This window comes from Melopsittacus undulatus (assembly GCF_012275295.1).
Source record: "Melopsittacus undulatus isolate bMelUnd1 chromosome W unlocalized genomic scaffold, bMelUnd1.mat.Z SUPER_W_unloc_1, whole genome shotgun sequence".
In the NCBI taxonomy this organism is placed as follows: Eukaryota; Metazoa; Chordata; class Aves; order Psittaciformes; family Psittaculidae; genus Melopsittacus; species Melopsittacus undulatus.
Genome location: NW_022993942.1, coordinates 2,688,961 through 2,709,415, shown reverse-complemented (window position 1 = coordinate 2,709,415; position 20,455 = coordinate 2,688,961). Strand labels below are relative to the sequence as shown.

At 45.1% G+C, this 20,455-nt stretch overlaps 1 protein-coding gene and 1 long non-coding RNA gene across 4 annotated transcripts in view; one reads left to right on the top strand and one right to left on the bottom strand.

Moving 5' to 3' along the window:
- Positions 1 to 13,263: 13,263 nt before the first annotated feature.
- LOC117438179 (uncharacterized) lies at positions 13,264 to 14,712 on the bottom strand. Its single transcript, XR_004550659.1, has 3 exons — positions 14,646 to 14,712; positions 14,285 to 14,382; positions 13,264 to 13,405 (listed from the first exon to the last, which is right to left on the bottom strand). It is a non-coding gene; the product is annotated as an uncharacterized lncRNA (long non-coding RNA).
- A 70-nt stretch (positions 14,713 to 14,782) lies between these two features.
- The window catches only part of LOC117438176 (protein LSM14 homolog A-like), a 45,362-nt gene continuing 39,689 nt past the window's right edge, over positions 14,783 to 20,455 (top strand). For all 3 annotated transcript variants that reach the window (XM_034073642.1, XM_034073641.1, XM_034073640.1), the window contains exon 1: positions 14,783 to 15,169. In XM_034073642.1, the coding sequence (XP_033929533.1) occupies positions 15,049 to 15,169 (121 nt within the window). In that variant the 5' untranslated portion in view covers positions 14,783 to 15,048. The remainder of the gene's footprint in view (positions 15,170 to 20,455) is intronic.

The following is a 20,455-nucleotide window of genomic DNA, read 5'->3' as shown; positions in this document are numbered from 1 at the left end:
ACTAACAAACTTTTCACAGCTTCATTGCCTTTCGTGGCTGCATTCCACAGCTTAACTCCTGCCCCATTCCACAAGGATATCTCAAATCCGGCAGACTCATAAATCTCTGGGTAACGTGTCTTCGACCATTTCAACATTAACTTTAGGTCTGTCTCTTTCGATTGTAAGATGGAATTAATAGCACGTAAATCCATTGACAGACGAGATTTTCCAGATTTCTTTTTAATTACAAAAATTGGTGAATTCCAGGGACTCACTGATAGCTTTAGATGACCCTGTTCAAACCGTTCAGTCACTAAGGCATGAGCTGCTTCCAGACTTTCCCGCTTGAGCGGCCACTGCTTAACCCAAATGGGTGTTGTCTGTGTCCATGTCATTTGGATCGGGAAAATCCATGCAATGGCCGCTGTTAAAAATGCTGTTCATCTGTCAGTTGAAGTCCTAATTGAGATAATACATCTCGTCCGACAAGCATGGAGATAGTCGATGGCAAATCCACAATGGCCAAAACTGTATGTATGATTGCCTTGCGAGTCTGCGGAAGTTGTATCTGAACCACGGGGCTTTTATGTGCCAGTGTTAGACCTCCAACCCCTGTAACTGTCGATGTTGATGGTTTGGAGGGCCAATGGGAGGGCCACACCTTTGTAGAGACGATACTTGCATCAGCACCTGTATCCAGCAAGCCATTGAAAGTAACATCTTCTCCGTTCCAAGTGATGACAACTTGACTTTGTGGTCGTTTAGACAAGTCCAGTGTTAAACACGCTAATGTATCTCCTGTAGAGCCAAAACCTCCAGTACGCTGATTTGCAACTGCAGGTTCATGTCCATTAGTTAACGCCGGAAATGGCAATAATTGTGCAATTCGTTGATGTTTTTTAATTTGAATAGGTGGTACGATGGCTGTAACCATTATTTGAATTTCCCCTTGATAATCAGCATCAATAACTCCCGGTAACACAAATAGTCCTTTCATGGTGGAGGAGGAGTGTCCTAAAAGCAATGCTCCCACTGGATTACCATTAATTTTGATCGGTCCATATACATTTGTCGGAATACGTTGTGGTAGATTTGTATGCAAAACACAGTCTACTGAGGCTGCCAGGTCCAACCCGAGGCTCCCACTGGTTGCTGGTCATAGGCAACTGGGTTGAACAACGGTGGGAATTGCTGTTGTACTGGGGCAGCTATTTTTGTCTCGGCGCAGCTCCCCTGTTTCGCGCTGTGTATTCCGTTTCCCTGCATCTTCTGTTCCATCTTTCTGCAGACACTGGTATTGTGGGTATTATTGTTGCAGTGGGTACACCAGAGATCTTTCATTCGGCAAAATTGTCGAGTATGTCCAATATTGCCACAGCGAAAACAGGCTAAATTAGGGTTTTTGATTTGTGCTTGATTCCTTTCTCGTGATCGCAAAGGAGTAAGTGCTGCTAATACAGTTTGATTATTTGTCTGAGTGGTTTTTATAACTTCACTAATCTGGCTACCCAGTTCCTTTCCTAATTGTGTTCCTAACTGGTTTATGGCTTGTACCACAAATGCAGTCGAGCCAGTGGGCATGCTATTTGCTCTTTCTAACAGTTCTTCAATCTCCCAGTCTCCTCCCAGACTAGCAATAATATTTCTGGTTCTTGCATTACCATTCTGCAAGATGCATTGCTTTAACATACCACCATGCATATACTCTTTAACTCCTGCATTCTTAATAGCCGTCAGGACTTTATCAACAAATGTTCCCAGTGGTTCATCAGAACCTTGTTTAATACTCATATAAAGTGGCATGCCTGCCTGATCTCTGATTCTTCTCAAAGCCTGACGAAACACTCTCATAGCTTCCTTTAATTTATCCGGTCCTAGCCCTGCCTGGGCTTCCCAGTTAAAATACATTCCAACACCTAAGAGCCCCTCAAGAGTAATACCAAAGAGAGGGTCTCCTGGTTGTCTCTGAACTGACGCAGATGCATACGCTGCACTTTGCCAATGTGCACCACAGAGTAATTGCTGTGATGGTGTACATATCAACTTCATAATACTCCGGCACTCAGAGGGCAACAAAATGTTGTTATTAAAAATGTAATCAAGCATTTGTTGCACAGGTTCACTTTGTAATCCATTCTCTATAACTGTCTGTCGTAATTGGGTAAGCAATTTCCAGTCCAATTGATTTAGGTTAACACGAACATTATTCGCATCAATTTGGGTAAATGTAACAGGAAACGCCTCTGCTTCCTCTAAAGCATCGGCTGCCTCTCGATCACCGGCTTGCAGTCTTTCTGCTGCAAACTGTGCCCATTGTCTCGCACGCTCTCGCACCACATTTTGCAGCGCCTCTTTATCCCGGGACTCACCAGAGGACGCCCGACTCCCTACAATAGATGGAGTAGTCACCGCCTCGGTGGTCGGCTCAGGGGAGTTAATCACCGGCACTGGTGTGGGGGCTGTGCTATCAGCTGGAGGGGCACTCGGCTCCGTCAGAGCGGGCTCATCGTTAGCAGCAGCCGTAGACAAGGTGAACGAGGTTAGGCTGGGTGGATTTATATTTTGATCTTGCAAATACATCTGATTTTTCTTATTAGCTTCATGAGCATCTTTTGCAGCTCTGAGTTCTATACTATGTTGCAACAATGCATTATGCACAATTCGCCACTGCTTGCCTAGCTTTTTAGCAGTTTTATCATCATTAAGCACACAATCCCAAATGATATCACCAAACTTTTTCCACTCACTAAGCTCATGAACAGAATTAGGATTAACAAAACAACCTTTTGCTATACCATATGTAATTAAGCCTGGCAAATCCTTTTTCAAATTAATTTCTGTAATGCCCTTTTGTTTTAAAAACTGAGTTAGCAGCGTCAGTGCCGCCTGTCGCTCCATTTCCCTCTGTACTAAAATAAATCTATATCTATACAAAAGAATCTTTCAAACCTTGACGCGGCTATCAAGTCTTCCGGCCACGGCGTAAATCGCTCGTGGGGTCCGGCACCCGATCAACAAGTGCTTTGACCGACCCCTAGCCTGATTCCAGCTTCAGGGACCCAGGGAACAATCATCCGGCCACGGCGTAAATCGCTCGTGGGGTCCGGCACCCGATCAACAAGTGCTTTGACCGACCCCTAGCCTGATACCAGCTTCAGGGACCCAGGGAACACATAAAACCGCAAACCTTGATTAGTGTTGTCGGAGGTTACTCCTCTGCGATCAACGGCTGATCAAGTCTTCCGGCCACGGCGTAAGGAGCTCGTGGGGTCCGGCACCCGATCAACAAGTGCTTTGACCGACCCCTAGCCTGATTCCAGCTTCAGGGACCCAGGGAACAAAAAAGTCTTTAAAACCTTAATTGTAGCAATCAAGTCTTCCGGCCACGGCAGAGTGCGCTCGTGGGGTCCGGCACTCGAAAGTGCTTTGACCGACCCCTAGCCTGATTCCAGCTTCAGGGACCCAGGGACCACAAAGAATTCCGCTTTCCTTCCTTGTAATTTGAAACCGTCCTGCGGATCACGTCGGGGTCACCATTTGTTGAAGGGAAGGACGGCGGAGGGAAAAACTGCATCCCCATGTAAGGTCGGCAGAGTTCCGTTTATTCATAAGCATACACATGTTTTTATAATATAATTAATTAGCTCATGCATATTGCAAAAGCTGAGCTCACGATTGGTTAAGCACAGGTGTGAGAACTTGACCTTGTACGCTTGCCAACAATTCACAGTTCCCAGCACTCCGTGAATCCCCAAATTCTTTTTGTCCTGTTTACTGAACATTTCTCTCTCTGCTGATCTTGCTAGTAGCATTCTTCCAAGGTCACCATGTCCTTAATTCCGCGTTCTGCAAGCCACTGCTGAATATGTGGCTCCACAGTCATACACGCATCAGACCATATGTCATGCACTCTCCAATTGCATTGCTCGGACGGGATGCTCTTAGTCAAATGGGAATGAGATTGACTACAAAAAGATTTTAATGGTGGCCATTGATGGACAGCCAACCTATAAATTACGATGGCTTACTGAAACACCTGTATGGGTTGATCAATGGCCGCTGACAAAAGAAAAGCTGTCCCATATTCATGAATTGGTTGCTGAACAATTAGAAGCAGGCCATATTGTGCCTTCCACCAGCCCATGGAATACTCCTATATTTACCATCCCCAAGAAAAGCGGGAAATGGCGATTGTTACATGACTTGCGGGCTATAAATGCCGTCATGCAAGACATGGGTGCCTTGCAAGCTGGTTTACCTAGTCCCACTATGATACCTGAAGGATGGGATTTAATAATAATTGATTTAAAAGACTGCTTTTTCACAATTCCCCTGCATCCGAGTGATCGGGAAAAATTTGCTTTCTCTGTCCCAGCAATTAACAAAGGAGAACCAGTAAAAAGATATGAATGGATTGTGCTGCCTCAAGGTATGAAAAATTCTCCTACTATTTGTCAGCTTTATGTTTCTTGGTCATTACAGCCGATTCATCAATACTTACAGCGCTGTTTAATTTACCACTATATGGATGATATTCTGATTGCAGGGCAGGATTTAAATAAGGACCACCTACTTGGACTATTACAATCAGAGTTGGCCACTCAGGCCTTTCCGGAAGCCTTTGCGATAAATTAGTTGCTCCGGCATGGGCAGGGCCACCAGTAGATATTTTTCAACAAGCCCGGACATCTCATGCCTTCTTCCACCAATCGGCAAACATGTTGGTTTGACAGTTCGGCCTGTCCTTGACAGATGCCCGAGGACAAGCTATCATTGAACGAACACATCAAACACTGAAACAGTTATTGGAAAAAAAAAAAGAAAAAAAAAAGGGGGGGGGGGAAGAAGGGCTTACACCGGTAGCAAGAATACAGAAAGCTGTATATGTTATGAATTTCTTGTGACTAACAGGAGATTTTAATGACCGTCCTGCTGTAATACATGGCCAGGCGTTAGGCTCAGGTTATATGAATAAGACTCAGGGTATCCTGGTCCAATACAAGGACATGGAAACTGGTGTTTGGAAGGGTCCTGTGGAAGTAAAATTAAGTGGTCGAGGATATATGTGTGTAATTACAGACTCTGGCCTGCGGTGGGTGCCAGCTCGGTGGGTGAAGCCCTGGAAAGAGCCAGCAGCACCAAAGGAGAACCAGGATATCCCCCTTGTCAACAGCTGAATGAGTTAACTGGATGAACTCTAAACTTCTTTACTGTAAGAGTGACAGAGCACTGGAACAGGTTGACCAGGGGGGTTGTGGAGTCTCCTACGTTGGAGATATTCAAGGTCCGCCTGGACAAGTTCCTGTGTGATGTACTCCAGTTTACCCTGCTCTTGCAGGGGGTTGGACTGAATCTTTCAAGGTCCCTTCCAACCCTTGGGATTCTGTGATTCTGTAATTTATCCAATACATGGGTCTTGTGAACTCTGGGTCTCTCATGAGTGTTTAAAATATAAATGACGATTATGGGATAGGTTACCCTTTTGCACGAAGTCGGTCTGTTATGCTTATGAGCTAGAAGTTAGTGAATATAAGTATATCCATGTTTCCAGTGACCTTTGGAGACCTTTATAGATACAGCTGACCACTTCTTCCAACATAGGCTGGCCACCTCTGTCGGAATGAGTGTGCTTTTTGGTCAATATAAAAGCCCAAGCCTCATGCGATGTGAGGGAGGCAGAGCCTCTGCGGGGACGCCCGCTAAGGTTGAGCCTGCCACCTCGCACTGCAATGATGCTTCTTGGAGCTGATTTCCTGATACTCTTCACAAGGTCCTTGTGCTATGCTCTCTATGTGGGACTGTGTAGAGGGAGTAATGATTGTATGGATTTTGTGTTTCGAATATTGTAGTTGGGTGAAGTGTGCTTGTGGGATCCCAAGCGTGTGTGTGTGTGTGATGAGGGCAGACAGTGTTTTGTTTTGTTGTTGGGTTCATGCAATAGTTTTTACAACTATTGGGTAAGAATTTTATGCATGCTAAATAATTAACTCACTCTAGCTGTTATTAATGACTGCAGTTTTGATGTATATTGCTTCAAGCTTGTTTTCCAAACAATATGCATGTCTGATAAAAAAAAAAAAAAGGGTAATGCTACGGAAAACTTGACTGTTAACACTGTACAGTTTACTTCTGCAGCTGTTTCACATCCCCTTTGCATTAGAATGCTTCTGCTTTAAGGAGTCACTTTAACCTGTCTACTTCTCAAGAACTGATAACCCAGAGGAAGGGGTATATTTCTGTCCTACTACCAACAGGTCCACGGTGGCTGCCTGCAAAGCTTGTCAAGCCTTGCCATGAGCTGGACAGATGAGTGGAAGAACTCGATGCATCATCTACAGAAGCTGACCGTGAAAACCCCAAGCAGAATGAGATAGAGAGAAACGAATGATTGTAAAACATCACTTGGGGGCAACTGAAAAGTAACAGCTTGAATATGTGTGCTTGTAAAGTAGCTATTATTAGAGGTTGAAATTTTGCATATAAAACCACCTGTATTTACTAGCCAGTTGCTAATAAGAAACTATACCTTGTATTGTATGGAATTGTCACTTGTAAAAGAGATGTTAGAACATGCAAATTTGCAGCAGCTGCTTGAAAATGCTAAGGTAAAAGCTAGAAAGATTCTATATGATGGTAGTGTTATAAAGCAAGTAATGGAACAAATTAAGAGGGTGGGAGAACTCCACTGGTAGGAAGTTTCTTTGGTTAGTCCCTCACTGCCTTTGGCATCTTCTGCATGCTGCTGCACTCTGTGATAGTTACTCTGCTTATGTAAATCTATGTGTGCTTTGCTGTAGTAGTGACTTTTTACTGGGTGAAGCAGGTGAAACTCTGCATTGACAACAAGGTTCAAGGACTGAGACTGACCAAATGCTTGCTACCACAGTCAAGGGCAAGGCTGGGTTGGCCTCTGTGTCTGCAACCAAGAAGAACCTTTAGCTCTGCTGCTGGCTGCAACCCAGCAGGTGTAGAGTGGTGGAGACACATGCCATGCCAGACCTTGATGTGAGGGATGGCCTCCGCTGTTATCAGAGAGCCATCCAGCGGAAAAAGGGCAGGCCCAGCTGTGTACAGCTATCAACAGGACCATACTGACTGCCAGCGAAATATACAAAGCCCCAGAACTCAACAACATAAAGAAACAGCAATGACAGAAATCTTTGTAATATCTGTTCTATTATGTGTGACCATGGGTAATGGACAAGTATACTGTTAAATCCCCATTAGTCCATCCTGTTACATGGTGTGTAGGATTCACTGGTATGTCACATGTTATAAAGGTTCAAGTGACTTCAAATCAGACCAGTCTTACTGAAATAATGCTGCCTAGAGCAGTGGGTTGTTATGTTACACAAGTCCAGCAGTGATAGAGCAGACATACCAAATTGTAAAAAACTTTTAGTAAAACTAAAAAGGGGGAGATGTGGAGACAGTGTTCTCACAGGAGAATGGATATTTGGTACATGAGCTCTGAATAACTCCGAGGGATACAGCAAGGCCGTGGGAGGCCTGAGGAAGCCTAAGCAAGCAAGATAAGAAGAAGCTGTAATTCACTGAGTTATGAGAACTGTGGACTGTTGGCAAGCGTTCGAGGTCAAGTTCTCACACCTGTGCTTAACCAATTATATGTTAGTCAGTAAGGGTCCTCAAGACAAGTATCCAATCATGATATGCCAAATTGCTGTATGTGTGTGTAAGCAATAGTATATAAGGAGTTAATGCTTTCTAATAAATGGCTTTTTGTCTGATCATATTGGTCTCTGACTGAGTCCGTTCCGCGGCAAGTTCTATTCCTTGTGACTGTTTGTTGGAAAGCTACAGGAAAACATAGGTGTGCAGCTGTTCTGTGACCTTCGTACTTGGCTCCACTGGGGTGTGTCCTGGTTTGAGCAGTAGCAGTCATTTTTCTCCTTCTTGGTAGCTGGTGTAGTGCTGTGTTTTGACTTCGGGGTGAGAACGGTTGCTGATAGCGAGCATGTTTTGAGTTAGTGCTCGGGTGTTTGGTTTGTCCAAGGATTTTTCTGAGCTCATGCTCTGCCAGGGAGGAGGGAGGTCAGGAGGAAGGAGAGACAGAATACCTGACTGAGGCTAGCCAAAGAGGTGTTCCATACCATAGCATGTCATACCCAGGATGTAACCGGGAGAGACCCGGAAGGGCTGGAGCTCTGGGGGGATGGAGGAGGTATCGGTCGGTGTTCAGTCGGGCAGGGTGGGGTGAGTTATGGGTCGGTGGCTGGTGAGATGTTGTATTCTCTTCACGTGTTATTGGCTTTATCATTATTATTTGTAGTAGTAGTAGCAGTAGTGATTTGTGTTATACCTTAGCTATTAAACTGTGCTTATCTCAACCCATGGGGGCTACATTCTTTGGATTCTCCTTCCTAACTCTCCGGTGGTTGGGGGAGCAAGGGGGGGGAGTAAGTAACGAGCTGTGTGGACTTGGTTTAAACCACGACAGTTCTTTTTGGCACCCAAGGTGGGGCCCGAGGGGTTGAGATAACAACAGCCTGGGAGGATTTATAGTCACTTGTTACAATGCTGATTTATTGGCCCTCAGAGTTTTTTCTCTGGATCTCACAGTTTCAGGATGTTGCCAGGTACTTTGAGTATGGATTAGCTGTCTTCGTGTTTATCAATCATGGGCTTTGGGCTAAAGGTTTTGTTTCACTGTACTTTACGGCAATGACTTGTAATATGGGGGGTTCCGGCAGCGGGGGGGATGGATGTGGCCATGGACTTGGACTTATACCGGGCCATCCCCCTGCTCTTCAACATCCTTGCCCTTGTCCTAGCCTCCGTCTGCGTGAGGCTGCGTGAAGCCGGGAAGGAGCGGCCCGGCGAGCTGCCGGCAGCTGAAGCTGCCAGGGAGAGTGGCCCCGGGAACCAAGCGGCAGTAGCAGAGCAGCGGAAACAGGCGGCGGAGGAGCAGAGGAAGCGGTAGCTGAGCAGCGGAAGCAGGCAGCAGAGAAGCTGAGTACAGCGGCCAAGCCCAACCCTGCAGCGGCCGAGAGTATCCCCCGGAAGTCACCCGCCAAGCCCCAGCAGGATGCAGGAGACCACGCAGCACTTCCCAGCAAGGCAGAGGAGGAAGATCCAGACTCGGGAGAAGAGAAGCTGGTGGTGGGAGAACTGGCAAGCAGGGCAGCTACATCAGCCCCAGTGACAAGTGCAGCAGCAGCAGCTGAGAGTTCTGACGGTTATGAATGGTTTTTGGGTGCCCTTGGGACCTGCCTTCTGATTGTGATAGGGATCAGCATGGTGGCACACACACAAAGTGTGTTCTACCCACAACCGTTTTGTCTGATCCCAAAAGTTAAGCAGAGTCAGGTTTGGGTCTTGTCTAGGGTTAGACAAGGATATAGGGGCACCAGGAGACTGTCCCCAAGGCTGGACAGTCATGAGTGGCAGGGCATGTGGGACAGTATGGGCAAGTATCTGGTCCACTGGGCCCCTCCAGTGCTTTGGAAGCATTGGAGGTGGAAGGCAGCTGTATGGAGTCCCCAGCAGCAAGCTGTAGAACTGCTGAATGGGGCGGTGAATGATTTTGAGCCTGGTGGACCCAGATACTTCAGGCCATCAGTCCAGAGATGCAACATAGAGGTTGACTCATGATCGAGGGGTGGACTTAAGTGATGGTATATTGAAAATGTGGGATCTGAGCATGACGTGAATGGTATGGAATAAGGGGTGGATAATGTCCTGGGTTCAGCAGTAGCAGTCATTTTTTCTCCTTCTTGGTAGCTGGTGCAGTGCTGTGTTTTGACTTTCGGGCTGAGAACGGTCGCTGATAGCGAGCATGTTTTGAGTTACTGCTCGGGTGTTTGGTTTGTCCAAGGCCTTTTTCTGAGCTCATGCTCTGCCAGGGAGGAGGGGAGGCTAGGAGGAAGGAGAGACAGGACACCTGACCGAGGCTAGCCAAAGAGGTATTCCATACCATAGCACATCATACTTAAGATGTAACTGGGAGAGACCCAGAAGGGCTGGAGCTCTGGGGGAATGGAGGAGGTATCGGTCGGTGCTCGGTCGGGCAGGGTGGGGTGAGTTATGGGTCGGTGGCTGGTGAGGTGTTGTATTCTCTTCACGTGTTATTGGCTTTATCATTATTATTTGTAGTAGTAGTAGCAGTAGTGATTTGTGTTATACCTTAGCTATTAAACTGTGCTTATCTCAACCCATGGGGGCTACATTCTTTGGATTTTCCTTCCTAACTCTCCGGTGGTTGGGGGAGCAAGGGGGGGGGGGTAGTGAGTAATGAGCTGTGCAGACTTGGTTTAAACCACGACAGGGTGCCTGGGCAATGCTCTCAGCAGGGACAACAGTGACATAATGAGAAACTGCCTGGTCCCATGAGTAGATAATTAGAGATCTCGCATAGAACCAGTTGTTTTTCTAAGGGTATAAAAGCTGGATTTTCTTGTGGCCAGTAGAGAACCCTTCACCTATGGGTAGATTCACCATATACTAATTTTCCTAATTACTTGTCACTCCTGGCATCGGCTGCAAAGGGACTTCCCAGCTGGATGTGTGGGCCTGGATGATGGTAATTGGTGATATATTTCTTCCTAATCTCTTCTCTCTATGCAGTAATGATTTGATGCATTGCTAACTTTCTACAGTACTTTACTTACATACCTTCATCTCTGATTTGCTTTATTGCACTTATTCACTATTGATAAATTTACCTAATTCACATTAGTGTGCTTTTTTAATAAACTCTGCATATTATATAGCTAGTGCATGGTCATTTTGTGGCATATCCTGCATGTCAGTAGAACAGTGATGCAAAATACAATTGCGTACCACCCACCGACCATTAGCCAGTCCAACTCAAGTAGGGATCTTCCCTTCTGAGTAACTACCCCCAATTTATATACTGGGCATGATGTGCTGTGGTATAGAATACCCCTTTGGCTAGTTTAAGTCAGGTGTGCTGTCTCTGCTTTCTCACAGCTTCTTGTGCCCCTCCTCACTGGCAGAGCATGAGACTAAAAAGTCCTTGATCTGAGTAACCATTACTTAGCAATAACTCAAACACTGGTGTGTTATCAGCATTGTTCACAGACTAAAGCCGAAACACAGTACTGCACCAGCTACTAGTAAGGAAAAAAATAGCTGTTACAGCTGAACTCAGGACAAGGGCTCACAGTGTATAAGTGTGCAACTCTTCTCCATTCCCAGACCCAATCTTTTAAGTCAGACATTGTATGACTTTTCAAGTCACTAAACTGCTAATAACTGATTTATTACTATCTATTTTCTCTCAATGTAGGTTACATTTTTATTTGGGGTAGTTTTTCCTGATTATCTGTTTATACCTTTAGAAGCAGGTTTATGATTAATCAAAATAAACTGCTTTTAAAATGCATTAAAAATAGGTTGCACCAGTTAATTTCATTTACAAGTCTCCTGAAATTAAACCAATACATATTTCTTAAATAAAGTGTCCAGTAAAAGTACTGAAAGCCCAAATGTGTGGTCAGCGTGTATAAGCAGGAGACAGTGCAGTAAATGACTGTGAAAGCACAGTAGTGCTTATAAAAAACAGTATTAAGTATACACAGGAGATCTATAAATCAAAAATTTGCTTAGCAAATGAGTATTTTTTTTTCTTTTATGGAACAATATAGCTGAATAAAATTTGGACTTTTAACAAATGTTTCTACCTTGAAAATTAATTAAAATGTAGTAGTAGACTATAACTGAATTTGCTATTGCACAAAAATAAAGAATATTTGTGTTGAAAAAATTTCAGAATCTATCCAATTATTTTAAGAGTCACACATTTTATTAACTTTGGAGAAGGCTCCATGCTTCCTTCACTTACTTGCCCTGATCCTGGTCTTGATTTGTATACCACCATCTCCAGAGTTTTTATAATGAAAAGCTAGACATGATTCTACAACTAGTCCTGTATCTGAAAAAGTTTTTATATACATTTTTCTAACACTATGGCATTAAACTGGGTGTCTCTATTTAAAAAACACAGAAACCCACACAAAAAAAAACAACAAAAAAACCCCAAACAAACAAAAAGACACACACACAGAAGGAAATTTTATTGCTTTGTGACTTTAGAAGATAAAAAGTAATTTTCCCACCAGAGGGAGAAAATGGGAAGTCATGATTTATACAACATATTGCAAAACTTAAAAAAATACCTAATTTTATTAGTTTTAAATTACACTTGTGGGTGGGTCATCTCTAAAACATGAATTCATATTTCTTCCCACTCACCTCCTCTTAATTGAGCCATTTTATTTATATAAACACACAGAATAAGGAAGTAGAATAGAATAATTTAATAAAACATGTATTCACATTGGACTCTAAGTCAAGAAATTATGACATACATGTTGCTGAAGCTGGCTTTGGGCTTGTGCTTCTATGTAGGGAATGAGACTTTTAGTATAGAATCTTGATGAATTCCTTTATTATAAAAATATTTTTCAAATATTTACATGCTTATAGTAATTCCTATAACATGCAACTCAAATCATGGCTTACAACAGTTTAAAGGTATGTCCATTACAGTCTCCACATGGTTTAACACTGCAATGAATTACTCCCCTTGCCCCTAGGGGTGCACCTCATGCATGACCTCATGCACAGCTACTGATGCTTCAAGGTGTACCTTCTCCAGCGTAGACTCATCCTTGAGCCACATCCCTTCAGAGGTATACCTGCTGTGGCTCAGACATAACGATGGCCATAGATGCTTTGAGATGTGTACTTGCTCTGGCATGGACTCACCTACAGCCACAGGTGTTTCAGGGTGTCCTGCTACCATGTGGACTCATCCATAGGTCACGCAGTCCCTTTGACTAGAGTTTACACTGGAGTTCCAGCCTGTCCAGTAGTACAGCAGCACAGAAACAGCAGCAATGTCCTGGCCATCTGCCAGCCCAGGGTATTGCCATTGCTGTTATCAAAATGCTCCCAGGCACAGCAGTCAGATGATAAGCAGGACAGGAAGCAGTGAAAGCAAAAACCAGTTGCTAATGAGCATGACACTAATATACAGTAAGGTAAGCAAGCCCCATGGCAAACACAGCACCCTGTTAGTTAAGAGCTAAACAGCAAACACAGCTATAAATTCCATCTAGCACATCCCAATCAGATCTGTCATTATCTCAAACCTTTCGTGTCTTATGTTGGGCACCAAAAAGGACTGTCATGGTGTAATCCCAGCTGGCAACTAAGGACCACATACGCACTCATTCACCCTCCCACCCCCCAGTAGGATGGGGGAGAGGACTGGTAAGGTAGAAGTGAGAAAACTGATGGGTTGAGATAAAGACAGTTTAATAGTTAAAGCAAAAGTTGAACATGTAAGCAAAGTGAAGCAAGGAATTCATTCAGCATTTCCCATCTGCAGGTTCATCCATCTCCAGGAAAGCAGGGCTCCATCACATGTTAATGGTTACTGAGGAAAACAAAATACCATCACTCCAAATGACTGACACTGACACCTTATTCTGATAACTAGCAAAGATTTAAAACAGTGTGACCTTCCTGCAAAATTTATAGCAGGACGGGCAGACAAGGAGTATCCAAAGCTATCAGATGGTTGGAAGGCTCTGTCTCTAAACTAACTGGTAAGTACAAGGATAGTGTGAAAGTGAAAGTGAAAAAGTGTAGTGGGGTCACTAAAACTTGTTATCTCACCACAGACTTACAACACAAACATTGTTCTTTAAAGCTAAAGATACTTTAGAGGACCAGTGTGAAACAACTAACTCACATTTAGTGGGGCCACTAAACTCCACCAGCTAACAACATAAACATTGTTCTCTTTCTACAACCTAAGTTAAGCTAAAAAGTACTTTATGTTTTCCAGGCACTAGCTTTTCTTATATCAAGTCCCTGCCCCTCTTTCTTTTACCTTTACAAATTCTTTTGCTATGTAACTCCATTTTGCTCGAGTTCTGGCCCTTTTAAACTTGTTGTCTAATCCTGTGTCTTTATCGAGGTTTGTTTCTGTTATTGTAAACTCGTACAGTTGTACCCACATAACCCCACTTATGATTTGCAAAAGCCAATACATTTACGTGTTTATCACACAGTCAAAGCCTCCAACAGGATGTCTCATTTTATTCAAGGTGCACATCCTAAAAACAATCTCAAAATCATTATTTTGTGCTTACTTGTACTAAAAGGGATTTTTTTCAGGATTAATTCCACACTTTAGTCAAGATTCCATCAACAGTTGGATTGCTTAGTGCTGCTTGGCAAGATCCCACTATCTCAAGACTGCCAGCCAAGTAAAATAGAATCCCCCTTGAAATACAAACTAAATAGTTACCAACATCAAAACTTTGGCATCTCTCCACATAACTGGATTCTAAATCGCTTATCGATGATCACAAGAATATAGCATTCAATGATAAGCGGCTTAGGCCTCTGTGGAAAAAAAAAAAAAAGCCAAAACAGAAAAACAAAACAAACGAAACGCCCAAGTCTCCCAACCTACTTCCGCATCCCCGAGTGCTCACGGGCTAAACCAGGGTGAGGTTTCCAAGCTGCGAGCTCTTAACTCCTAGCACACCGGCCCAGAGAAAAAGAGCCGCAGGCCCCGCACGACTGTAGTCCAATACATCATTCACTAACCAAGCATAGAAAACACGACAAAGCACAACCAAACACAACCACTGTGGAAACCATACCTTAAACACAGAAAGAGAACAAGCCAGATACTCATCACTGTGAAGCCCAGATGACCACGCCCTCCTCTCAATGCCGTAGTGTGGCCCCGCCCCGCAGCTCTCGCGAGATCTTTTCCGCTCCCGGCATCCATTTCACGGCCGGAGTGGAGGGGGTGGCTTTGGGAGAAGGTGAGTGTGGTTGCCATGTTGGGAGTTTTAGGGTACTTTTGTTGTGAGGTATGTTGAAGGAGTTTGCATAGGGAAAGCCGTCGCTGGGAGTTCGGCGGAAGTAAGTAAGTAAGTAAGTTTGGACTCGACGTAGGAAGAGTAGAACGTCTTCTACGATTCTGAGGCGGGCTTGTTTAGTTGTTTGTGCTAGGCTTCAAAAGGAAAAGGTCCTGTTCCTAACCGAGAAGCCAGTACCATGAGCGGCGGGGCGCCTTACATCGGGAGCAAGATAAGCCTTATTTCTAAGGCTGAGATCCGCTACGAGGGGATCTTGTATACTATCGACACCGAAAATTCCACTGTGGCGTTAGCCAAGGGTAAGTACCTGGCGGCCCAGCAATGTTTCGGGGAGGGGAGTGGGTCCTCTGGGGGCCCCTAGGGGATCGAGCAAGAATCTGAAAATGCGGCGAAGTAGTCCGTGGTGTTGTGTCCATGGAGAGGCTTGTAGGTTGCGGGAGCCTACCAGTAGCTGCGAGAGTCTTGGCAGAGCTTTAGTAAGAGCCCACGTACTTTCGACCGGAGGCCCGTCTTCCCGCCATCTTCCCTGAAGAAGTGTCTGCGGTGGGGGTGGGGCGACCCGCCACCCTTCCCGGCAGAGGTGGAAGTGAGCGAGGGGTTGGGAGGTGGCGAGACAGCGCTGCGGAGGTCCCCGCTCCCGCGGCGCGGGCTGTTCCTCTGGTTTCGGGGGTGGTGTGTGTATGTGGTATAAAAGGCTCAGAGTGGCCGCCGTGGGACAGTTGCAAAAGGGAGCTAAGGGCATTACCTAGTTAAGGGCTGCTCATAGGATCTTTGAGTAGAGTAGGAATGATGCTCTTCGTGGTGGAAGTGGTCCAGAGTTAATGTGTAAACGGAAGTAGGAGGGGGAAGCTGGAAATAAGATTTTTTTGTATCGTGAGAGTTTTAGACCTGCAGGGTACGGGGCTGCATACGACTGAACTCATGCATCTTGGGCTAGGAGATAACTGGGGTCTAAGGGGAATCTTTAAGTGCTAGCCTATCAACAAAGAAGTCTGATTGTGAGCTCTTAATTTTGGAGGTAGCTGTATGGCATTGTATCAATTCAAGTTGAGTACAGATGCTGGCATAAGAATGCGTTGTTCAGAGAATGTGTGTGTAAGCACTGTGGTTTAAGCCCAACCAGTAACTTGGAACCATGCAGCTGCTCGCTCACTCCCTCCTTTCTTTCTCCCTCCACTCCTGGAGGGATGGGGAGGAGAAAGATTCTTAAATCCCACAGGCTGAGATGAGAACAGCTCAGTAACTAAGGTATAATACAAAAGTACTCCTACTCTCACCACCAATAATAATAATAATGGTAAGGGAAACAACAAGGGGAGAGAACATAAAACTAAAAGGGGAAAAGAAATAAACACAAGTAATGCCCAATAAAATTGCTCACCACCTGCTAACTGATACTCAGCCCTACCCGAGCAGCAATCTGGGCCTTCTGGGTGGCTCCCTTTAGTTTATGTATTGGACATGATGTGTTATGGTATGGAATACTGCTTTGGCTATTTTGGATCAGGTGTCCTGTCTACTTCCTCTCAGCTTCCCTTTCTCCCTGGCAGAGCATGAGACTGAAAGAGTCCTTGATCAGAGTAAACATTACTTAACACACTGATGTTTTTAGTTGTTGCTATCAGCACTGTTCCCAGACTGAAGTAAAAAATGCAGCACTGCACCAGCTACTAGGAAGGAGGAAAATAACTGCTACAGTTGGACCCAGGACAGTATGTATAAGAAAGTAAGGAAGATATGTCTACAGAAAAAAAGATTCAGACTGGGAAGTAAGAAAAGGGGATCTTTGAAACTGAATACTGAAGGACTTTGCTGTTTCTTGTGCATGATAATGTGCACTCAATGCAAGTGTATTAGCCATGGCAGTGGTTGTGTAATATTAAGGTAAAAAAATAAGTCAGAATTTTTAATAACTTTTATAATAGTGTTTGTTTTTTTTTTACTTTACACTTGACTCTGTAAAGTCTCTAAATAATCTAAATGCATATATGTAAGCAGAGAGTTTATCCAGCCATTAGGAAAAGGGGGAAATTGCTCATTGTGTGCACGAAATATTTGGGACTGAGAGTATACTGAACCTCAGTTCCTGTTTGGTATGATAAGTTTAGCAGTTCAACATAATGATAAGCTTATATTTTACATAGTAGGTGTTTATAATCTGTGGAGTTGATACTGTAAGGCAGTTTGTTAGTTTTCATCTGATTTGGCCTTTGTGGTAATTCTTGTTTGTGTGCCTTGTCACTGTAAGGCCCTCTTTTTCCCTTTCTCCCCACTGACAAGTATTATTTAAGAAATTGATTACTTTGGTCTGTAAATTCTTACATTCAAAATGCTCTGAAACACCTTATAGTTGGCTTGGTCCCAGGCTTGCATAGTTAATTTGTGGGGCGTTTAGCTTTCATTGTGTATTTTTTACTTCTAAAGTTGCCTTTAGGTTAAATTAATCTTGCTGGTATTATCTGTTTAAAAACCACACCTAGTATTTATATGAGAAAAAACAGCACTGTTAGAAATTCCAGTTGCATGCTGTGATTGTGAAGCTTTTTTACAAAAGCACTTGGAAGAATCTCATCCTCGAGGAACTTGCAATAGCCTTGTGTTGCCTTCGAAAGGCGTGACGCCCTGGTTCAGGAACAGCGCGACAGCCCCCCTTTGGGCCGCTCGGTCCAAATGCTCACAGACACCAATGTGGTGGATGGCAAATGGCGTTTATTGAGAGAGAACACGGCGTTATATAGCCTAGGTTTACGATGTCATTTCCATCAGCTTGCATCGTAAAACTGGTATCATCACCTAAATGCTATTGGCTACCTGGAGAGGGGTCTTATCTTTCCGTACAGCATGATATCTTCCGGCCACCAGGCCCTATCTGCCTACATTTCCCCCCTCCCTATGCTTAATTAAATTGGCTAAAATGTAACAATCTTAAAGAATATATATATCGTAAAAATATACTAAATGCATTCTACTCCTATTCTCTGCTCTACAACAGAATTAGGATATATATCAGAAACTTGGATAGAAAACATAAGGCACAGTAAGCAAGAGGTAACAGGAGGATAACTGGGAATAACGGGGTATAACTGGGGATAAGTAAAGGAAGTTTTGAACAAGAACATTCTTAAAGCAGTTGTTGGCTGCGTTTTTAAAGCAGTTGCCGGCGTTCTACTAACATGATGTTAACTCTCTCTAACCGGCTCTTTACAAACGACATGAGCTTATTCAGTATATAAAGGCACTGCGTTGGCTGTCGTTTGGATCTAATCGGTGCAGAACTTTCAGGTGCGGGCTGGATGCTTGTTGGCTTATCGTCCTCTCTTGTCACCGGGGTATACGGGTTACAGGGACGTCCGATAATCCAGTCCTGTGGATAGAAACTCATGGCAGAGTTAAGCCCTTTATCTGCAATTGCCTTAACAATCACTTGTATGTCCTTGGGGTTTATTGGTGAATAGTACCTCTGTCCCCCAGGTGCCACCCGGACCGGGAATGCTAATGTGGCTGCTGAGCTCCGGTCGGCGCACGTAGTTTGTATTTTCTTCCAATCTGTGAGAGGGATTTCTTCCCCTCGTGGTCCCTCTGTAGTTTGGGTGGGAATCCTTTGGCTCCTGATTTTGTTTATCTCTGTTTCCTCCTCCTCTAAACTTGAATCGGTTGCGGACCGCTCGTCCCATCCCGTGTCTGGTTCAGGGCCGGAACTCGACTGACGGCTATTTCCGGTTTTTGGTGCCTTTTTGTTGGGCTCCGCCCCCGCCCGCTTTTGTGGGTTGGCCGTTCCCTCTCTCTGGGTTCGCCCCTCCCTCTGCTCGGGTTCCAACCCCGCCCGCTTCTCCGGTGGGCGGGGCCGTTCCGCTCCTTTTGCTCGCCCCTCCCTCTGCTCGGGGGTGTGTGTCCAGCATGGGCACTGTTCCCGATGCCCGCTCGGATCGGTGTCCGCCCTGCACCCCCCCCCCCCCCCCCTTCTGGTGCTCCCTCTCTCTTCCCGCCAGGAGCATTCTCGCCCCGCCCTTCGCCTTTGTGCTCGGCGCCATCTTGGGGCGCATAGGGCAGCGGTCTGGCCCTGACATCCGCGGGCTCTGCTCTCTCCCCCCCGGCTCCCTCGGGCAGCGCTCCCCAGAGGGATCCAGCCTGGTTCTGTCCCTCCGCGAGCTGTCAGCGCCCGAGGATGGAGGGGTCGTGCCGCCCTCTTGCCGATCTTCCGGGCTCATGAAGTCGGCACAGTCTAGGGGGGGCAAAGTCTGTGTGGCTGCCCCGACTCCTCACTTCGGGGTCCATCAAACACTCCCTTGCCACCTTCCAGGTTTCCTGCTCTTGCAGGGCCTTCCGCAGAGCCTGGACGACTCTCCCCCATGACTGAAGATGTTTCCCACTACCTGAGGACATTGTCTCCTCAGCTAATGCATGAGTACATTTATCCCATGATTCTGGGTGGAGAATATCCACCGGTTGGGCAATAGCCCCAGTCTGCACAAGCCTCGCAACAACGAGAGTAAAATCTTTAGGTTTGCAATCAATATCCCACTGCTTACGTAATTCTGATACGACCTTCACAAGAGCTTCCATCCTCCTTGCAGGTCCGGGAGCGTCTTCCCTCTGTCAGGCTGGTCCAGCCGCTCCGGCCACCGTTCACCCATCCGGGCGATTCCCGACCCCCTGGGTTCCTGACTATCAGGCTTCCCGGGTTCACTTGGGTTCCCTGCTGTCGGGCCTCCCAAGTGTCTACCGGGTACCCGCCTTCCAGCTTCCCGGGTTTCAGCACCAGTTGTTGCCTTCGAGAGGCGTGAGGACCTGGTTCAGGAACAGCGCCACGGCCCCTTGGGCCGCTCGGTCCAAATCCTCACAGACACCAATGTGGTGAACGGCAAATGGCGTTTATTGAGAGAGAACACGGCGTTATATAGCCTAGGTTTACGATGTCATTTCTGTCAGTTTGCATCGTAAAACTGGTATCATCACCTAAATGCTATTGGCTACCTGGAGAGGGGTCTTATCTTTCCGTACAGCATGATATCTTCCGGCTGCCAGGCCCTATCTGCCTACAGCCTTGCTCTAAATTCGACAGTTGTACTGCTGACCAAGCCAATTTTTCATGATCTCTCAAGAGTGGTTAAGTCATATTATGGCGTATCTACTGAAGTATACATATGTAAGGTAGATCAAACTGCAGTTCCAAATACGATCATCTCTCTTCCTATAGCTCTCATCAGAAATGCAAGTCTTAACCATTAATTCTGCTTTAATAAAACTTGGCTGAGTTAGCTGTGTTTTGTAATGTAGTGTCATGATCCAGAAGAGAATAAACCAGTATTTTTAGGTGACCTGGAACCAAAAATATTGAGACTAATCTAGAAGCTGATAACAATCAGATCAGACTATAAAACAGTTCACTATGCTCATGAACAAAATGCTTAACACTAGAGTATTGAAGGTTCTGAATAAATGAGGGTTTAGATCACATGAATGTAGTATGATAGCTTATATGTAAGATGGCAAGTGTTGTTCATTATGGCCAGGTCCTTATGTAAAAAAAAAAAAAAAGGCAGATTTTCCTTTTGAACTGTCTGTATCTGTGAATATATTGATCA